The 7,943-nt window shown below is 39.8% G+C and overlaps 1 protein-coding gene across 1 annotated transcript; it reads left to right on the top strand.

Moving 5' to 3' along the window:
- The first annotated feature begins 424 nt into the window (after positions 1–424).
- LOC124851123 (gastrula zinc finger protein XlCGF8.2DB-like) lies at positions 425–1,919 on the top strand. The gene has a single exon (XM_047341556.1). The coding sequence runs from the start codon at positions 695–697 to the stop codon at positions 1,469–1,471; it is 777 nt and encodes a 258-aa protein (XP_047197512.1). The 5' UTR covers positions 425–694; the 3' UTR covers positions 1,472–1,919.
- Positions 1,920–7,943: the final 6,024 nt, after the last annotated feature.

Genomic DNA, 7,943 nt, shown 5'->3' with positions numbered 1-7,943 from the left:
CAATTCTCTGGTTTTTACCCACAGGTCATGTCTGAAAACAGCTTAACCAACTCAGTAACTTCCACTCGCTCTGCTCTGCTAGTGTCCTAAGTTGTTTATTTGGCCTCAAAATATAAAACATTTTTACTGGAAACACTTCCAGTGTTTAATGCTGCTAAATTCATTGACCAGTGTCGAGATGTTGAGGTAACTGTGAACTACCTCAACATCTCTTGCTTGAGTGTGATCGTTCAAAATTAATAACAGTCGACATTAACCGACACAACACAAGTTTTTAAAACACTTCAGGAAACTCTGAAATGAAATGACGTGTGTTTGTGTTTCAGTGTGTCTTGCAGACATACAGCAGCTCATGGTGAATAAAGAAGAGGTTCCCCCTGAGCGCAGCAGGCATTGGAGCCCCATTGTGGACCAGGAGAGACCCACCCCCACATTAAAGAGGAACCGATGGACGAATCAGGAGGGAGAGCAGCTTCAACAACTTGAGCAGGTTGATATCAAGTTCACATTGACTGCTGTCACTGTGAAGAGTGAAGAAGATGAAGAGAATCCTCAGTTGGCACAGCTTCATCGGAATCAGACTGAGGAGAACAGAGCGGACTGTGGAGAACAAGAACCAGCCAGGAACTCAGGTCCTGATGGACATTTACAACAAGGTACTGAGGACAAGACTGTAGACAGTGAAGATGATTGGATGCAGACCAGGGAACCTCAGTCTGGTTTAAATACAAAAAATAACAAACAGTCTCTAAGTGATATGAAATATAAAACTGGTAAGAAAGCATTTAGTTGCTCTGAGTGTGGTAAAACATTTAGCCAAAAGGGCAATCTAACTAAACATATGAGGATTCATACAGGAGAGAAAGCATTTAGTTGCTCCGAGTGTGGTAAAAGATTTAGCCAAAAGAGCCATCTAACTATACATATGAGGATTCATACAGGAGATAAACCATTTAGTTGCTCTGAGTGTGGTAAAAGATTTAGCCGAAAGTGCAGTCTAACTGAACATATGAGTATTCATACAGGAGAGAAACCATTTAGTTGCTCTGAGTGTGGTAAAAGATTTAGCCGAAAGTGCAGTCTAACTGAACATATGAGTATTCATACAGGAGAGAAACCATTTAGTTGCTCTGAGTGTGGTAAAAGATTTAGACTAAAGTGTAATCTAACTGAACATATGAGTATTCATACAGGAGATAAACCATTTAGTTGCTCTGAGTGTGGTAAAAGATTTAGCCGAAAGTGCAGTCTAACTGAACATATGAGGATTCATACAGGAGAGAAACCGTTTAGTTGCTCCGAGTGTGGTAAAAGATTTTGCCAAAAGGGCAATCTAACTGAACATATGAGGATTCATACAGGAGAGAAACCATTTAGTTGCTCTGAGTGTGGTAAAAGATTTCGCCACAAGGGCAATCTAACTGTACATATGAGGATTCATAGAGGAAAGAAACCGTTAAGTTGCTCCTAGTGTGGTAAGATATTTAGACTAATAGGGAATCTAACTGCATATGAGTAGTCATACAGGGGAGAATGAATTTACTTGCTCTGTGGTTAAAGATTTAAGTTGCATCGTTTGCAACAAAAGATTTATTAGGATTTGTCAGCAACTATTCATATTATACATATTAATAGTTCACTGTTGTAAATAGAGAATTTAGAATCCCCCCTTTCTCCTGTTTTTATCAGTTAAACAATTTTTATGTCCCTAGAAAATATAACTCATTGACTAACATGACAGATTTGTGTTGATATTCCCTGTTTCTACTGATTTGATTTATGCATCATATAATATATATATATATACTAATTGTAAATAATGTCCTCCATGTCTTTATGGTTAAAATGTTTTCCTTGCACAGTATGTACATGTATGTTCTTAACCAGTTCATATGATTAAATATGTTTGTTTTAAATCACTGCGTTTACTGATCAGTTACTGAAGAGACAGTTACAATGTGACTATGGTTGTGTTAGAATAATACATTTTTCTCAGGAAGGTTCAGAGTGAAATGACCTGAAGTATTTCAGTGGCCGCCATTATAAGAGCTGTTCGAAATCTGAATGATAAGAAAAGGAGCTTCAATGCTTCCTAACTTATCACCTTTAGCATAGGAAACACCAGACCATCCTTGATGAAAGGTAAGAAGAAAATGTAGTCCCACAATTCATTTAAAGCGATGCCACCTCGTAGCTGCAGCTGGAAACACCCACGTTAGCACGTCATTCTCTCATCTCTTCTGAGTCTGGGAGCAAAGCGGAGTTGATGCTGCGTTCCAGACAAATCGGACATCGTAATTTTCCAAACTCCTACTTGAAAAAAGTGTAATGGACGCCATTCAAAGTCGGAGTTCGGACATGTGTTCTCGGGGAAGAGGCATCTACCCCGACTTCACGGAGCACCAGTTCTCTGACGTCACACAACAATGGCGGTGTTCATGGAGACTTAGATCCTGTAGCTGAGGCCCGTCTGTTGGATTCAGTGACAGTGTGTGTGTTTCTCTTATGTATTGAATGTGTTTCAAAGTATCAAAGTCAAACAAAAAATGGCGTCTCCTCTTTGTTTCTGTATGAATGGAGGCTGCACTAGCACAGTTGAATTGTCTCATCACGAATCCAATAAATCAGTGTCTCATGGTCAGACATGTATGTTTATGTTTGATGTGAAGTTGTGTGAAATTTCAAGTTGGAATATCTGACATCCGAGTCATCTGGAATGCAGCATTACACTCACACACACACACACACAGGCCCCCACTCACTCACACACGGACAGTGAAGCAGCGGTGAGAGAAGAGAACTCGTTGATGTGAACGAGGTGGTAAATGTCGAATGGGAGCAACACAAGTGTGAATACAGGGTTCCGGACTAATGATAAATTATTAGCACCGTTGTTTAAGGATCAGAAGCAGCGGTTGGTTTGTATCATGTCAGAGTCTCAGTGTCGTCCTCCACACTCACTGACCTGAGCTCACTTTACACTTTCAATATAAACACCAACACTCATTACAAGTTATGAGAAACAGAAATTAACTTTAATTTGTGTTTGTTTGATTCTCTCCAGAGTTTATGAGACACCCACACACACACACTAACCCCTTGTTCCTGGTATCTCACGTGATGGCCTATGCGATGATGATTTTAAAATGTTTTCACGTTAATCATTTGTAAACTGATTTGTACAGTTCAGTTTTCATTGAACACGTTCATGCACAACACTTATTAAATGATCTGATTACTGACAGATCGATTTACTATGTCTAACTGAAAACTGGCTTCAAAATGGTGAATATGTAGTTTTAAATGACGCCCCCCACCAATTTTAACAATCATATTCCTCGAGGCACAGGCAGAGGTGGAGGGTTTGCAGCAATCTTTAAATCCGACCAATCGATCAACCCTCGACCTAAAGGTAGTTATAACTCGTTTGAAAATCTTATAATCGGCCTCATACATCCAAGTCTGAAATCACATAAACCAATTCATCTAGTTATCATATATCGTCCGCCTGCCCCTTACTCTGAAGTTTAACTGAATTCTCTGAATTTCTATCTGAGCTGTTCTTACGACAGATAGTCATTATAGTCGGTGATTTCAACATTCATGTAGATGTTGTCAATGACTTAGTTCAGCATTTAATTCATTCATGAACTCAATTGGTTTTTCAACATGTAAATAAACCCATTCACTTTTTCAATCACACTTTTTATCTTGTGACATAGACATTGAAAATGTAATAATATTTCCCCAAAACCTTCTTCTGTCCGACCATTTAAAAAAAATTATATTTTACACACACATTACACACACTATTACATGTGTCACTACAATACAGGAAAGTTATCAAATCTTCACTCCCACACTAGTTGATAACTTTCTTAATTATTACAGCAGCCTCATTAAAAACAAACCTTGACGCTGTTGCCCCACTGAAGAAAGTAAATCAGATGTGATTAGCTCCATGGTGTAATACTCGAACGTGTTATAAAACATCACGGAAGCTGGTGAGGAAGTGGCATTTCACCAGCCAAGATGATTTTTCACCTACGCTGACAGAGAGCCACAGCTCCACTGATCCATCTAGTCCTCTAACTCTGAGATTTTATGAACTTCCTTACAAATGAGATCATAAGCATCAGGTAAACAATCCACCACCTCCTCCCCCTGAACAGCATAGATACATTGTCTAGTACAGAAACCATAGAACCACTGCAGCACCAGATTTATATTGGACCACTTTTCTCCAATTGGTCTTCCTGAACTCTTCCTAGTTTCATCCTCTAAACCAACAACCTGTCTATTAGACTCTGTCCCAACTAGACTATTTGAGGAAGTTTTCCCCCTAATTGACAGTTCCATACTAAATCTGATTATGTCTTTGATAACTGGCTACGTACCAAAAGCTTTTAAGGTATCGGTTATTAAACCTCTGCTTAAAAAGGCCACTCTTGATCCAGATGTTTTCGCTAATTACAGACCTATATCAAGTCTTCATTTCCAAAATCCTGTCAAAAAGCACTGTTAAAGGTTACCATTGACCTTTAATGGCATCAGATAATGGACTTGTCTCTATGCTCGTCCTGTTGGATGTTACTGCAGCATTTGACATCGTAGATCATAAGATTCTGTTACAGAGACTGGAACAACATGTAGGGATTAAAGGAACGACATTAGGCTGGTTTAAATCATATTTATCAGATAGATTTCAATTTGTTAATGTTAACAATGACTCCTCAATGCACAGACAGGTTAGTCATGGAGGTACACAAGGTTCTGTCCTTGGACCGATACTCTTCATCTTATATATGCTCCCTTTTGGCAACATCATCAGAAAGCATCACGCACACTTCCATTGTTATGCAGAAGACACCCAGCACTCTGAAGCCTGATGAATGTAATCACTTAGTTCAACTTCAGGAATGTCTCAAGAACATCAAGGCCTGGATGACCCAGAACATCTTACTTCCAGATTCAGACTGAGGTCATTGTAATTTGCCCTAAACATCTCGGAGAAACACTGTTGACCAGATAGTCACCTTGGTATTAGTTTGGCCCCTAGTTCCACTGTGAGGAACCTTGAGTTATGTTGGACCAGATGATTTTACCATCAAATAAAACAAATCTCTGGGACAGCTATCTTCCACTTGCACAATATTATGAACATTAGAAACATCCTGAAAGTCACAGCTCACGACACTACCTGACTGCTCAGACTCTACGTTGCATCTGCTTTTTGAGGAAGAATTCAAGGTCTGTTTGCTGATATGCGAACAAGGGAGAAACATGCTGCCTTGATCATATGTGTCACTCTGTGTGCCAGAGGCATCAGCATTCAGATACACAAGTAGCTTGGAAGACATGGGCATTTTGATTTGGCCATCTTTGCAGAAAGGAAACAAACTGCATTTGAGGCAACTATATTGTAAATTGATCATGATCTACACTGATGACTGTACCGTAAGAACCCCTTTATCTCCTTTTTCTTTCTTGCTGTGCAATTGCTTTAGACAATTTCCTACTATTGTGTTTTACCATTTCACACAACTAAGTGAGAGAAAATGTGCTGATTATGGGGAAATCGACCTGAGTGCAAGAGCCTGACGACAGTCACACAACATTTCTGACATCTCAGAAATTCATCCGACTGTCCGAAGAGTGGTCAGGAGCATCTGACCGCTCCTCAAACCCCGCCCCCTTGTAAACAACAGAACAAAATACGCAAGACGAAGCTGAAAATTGCTCCGATTCTAAAATATGTCACGCGACTCAGAAATCTGGTCAAAATCTGGCTCATATCGCACACAGTGTATGCCCGGCATGAGTCGTAATCAAATCAAGACATGTGGAGTATTCTGACTTAAGTCACATTATGTAGACATGTTGACGTATCAATCGCTACATGGACATATGGCAGTTACCAGCTGCTTGGTGGCACATGCCCTGGGTTCAAGTGTAAACACTGAGTAGTACGTCTCACTGATCAGACTATGATCTGTAACATGTAAACAGGAGTATGAATGGAATGTTCTATTCGTAACTCAGGCAAACATCACAACTGGAATGATGTCTTATTCATAATAAGGTTAATAGTCCTGCTATTGCTGTCCATGTAAACATAGTCAATGTTGGGACTATCAAAATACTGTTTGCGTTTTTTGCCAATGCAAATGCACAGATGAAAAAGCTTAAAACCTGACTTAATACGAGGCCATGTGTGGTTCCAGCTGGTAAAGGAGAGAGTCTGTTGTGTCCAGTTGAAGACAGCAGTGGTGGATGTGAAGTGTACAAAGGTACATCACAAACAGTCTTTGCTCGAGTCCTAGTGATACCAACATCCCTAAAACCAGCACGTCCTGAACTGATTACATTCATGGACAGTTTGTCTTTAAAAAGCCTTGGATCCTATGTAAAAGCTTCAGCTTGCCATGACTGCGAATTTTGCTAAAATGTGGATGTGAGAGAGAATAAGCTGCATCATTTCATAACAAAAAGGCACTTAGCACTGATTTTGGCCAGATGTAAAGAGTATTGCAGCAGTAACAACGCAATGATGTAATAATAGAAAACACTTGTACTAAAAGATTCTTCAGGAAGCATTATAAGCATAAATGTAGTTCTCAGCAGTAGAAACAGATTTAGAGATTAAATGGACAGATTAATTGGATAAAAAGGCTGGTTGGTTAACAGATGAAGGTCCCTCTAATGACCCACTGGTGCTTGTGCTTCCACGTCCTTCAAAACAAAAGGCAGCCCAATAACGGAGGAAATGATGATGACAGGAATCATCCAAGAGAGGTGGTCTTCTTAATTTCAGCAACATAATCGAACAAGAAATATATGGTAGGAAAAGGGGTTTAGCTCAATTTTAAATAATAAATCCACAGATTTAAGTCACAATTATAATATGAACTGGTCAGGCAGGGTGTCTACTACCACGTCTCATCCCCACAACAGTCACATAGTTCCCTCCACCAAGGACGTTATGTTTTCACCCCTGTCTGTAAGTTTGTTGGTTATAAACAAGATTACACAAAAACTGCGGGCCGGACTTCCACGAAACTTGGTGAACAGTTGTGGTATGTATCAGGGAAGAACCCATTAAATTTCTATGATAGACATCTGGAGAGCACATCACCCAGACAGGAAACAATTAACTTTTTTCTCATCTCGACACCAAACATACTCTAGGATTGATTATCTTTTGATATCATTAAAGATCACTTATTTGGTGCAGTCGACAGAAATTGTCTATATGTCTATGTCTGACCACCATTTAACTCTTTTGTAACGTAAAGATGAATATGTACTCATTGTAAAAACTGAATATTTAGCCTTTTCTTAAATCACAGTTAACTGCTGTCTGTCACTTATGAAAGGAAGCTGCTTCAAGTGAAAAGAAGTGACCTAGAGGAAGTACAGACACATGATGTGACCTTATCCTTTCAAACCTTAACAATGTCTCACCCTTAAGCTGTTTTCAGACATGACTTCCTAAAAATGTCTGCAGAATTTGGTCCGGACTTTCTCTGAAGGTTGCCTTTCACACAGGAACAACACAGCAGGAGATTCTCGACGCGTTTACAACACAGAAATCTCTGGAGTGTTCAGGTGAGGGGTGGTGCAGCAGACAGAGGCAGGACTTAACGTATTATGTCAGTTGGGGAGATCATGTGATTTTGTTTTCAGCACATCAACATCAAAAGCTCTCTTGACATCTTTGCAACTGTCTTCTACGTGAATGGCTCTGCATATTCATCCTGACACATGTGTATTCTTTTGGGTGTTTTTCAATTTAGCTTCCGTCATGTGTTAAAAACATCATCAACACGCTCGCTTGCTCGCCGTAAATCCTCAGGAGGATCTCCTGCTGTTCTCCCACATCGGCTCCTCTGGACTATCTGCTCACTTTTTACTGGGGGGTCAGCAGAAGGACATTTGCGTTT

Source organism: Hippoglossus stenolepis, chromosome 10, assembly GCF_022539355.2.
Source record: "Hippoglossus stenolepis isolate QCI-W04-F060 chromosome 10, HSTE1.2, whole genome shotgun sequence".
NCBI lineage: Eukaryota > Metazoa > Chordata > Actinopteri > Pleuronectiformes > Pleuronectidae > Hippoglossus > Hippoglossus stenolepis.
The sequence above is the reverse complement of the archived record's forward strand: the minus strand, read 5'-3'. Positions and strand labels throughout refer to the sequence as shown.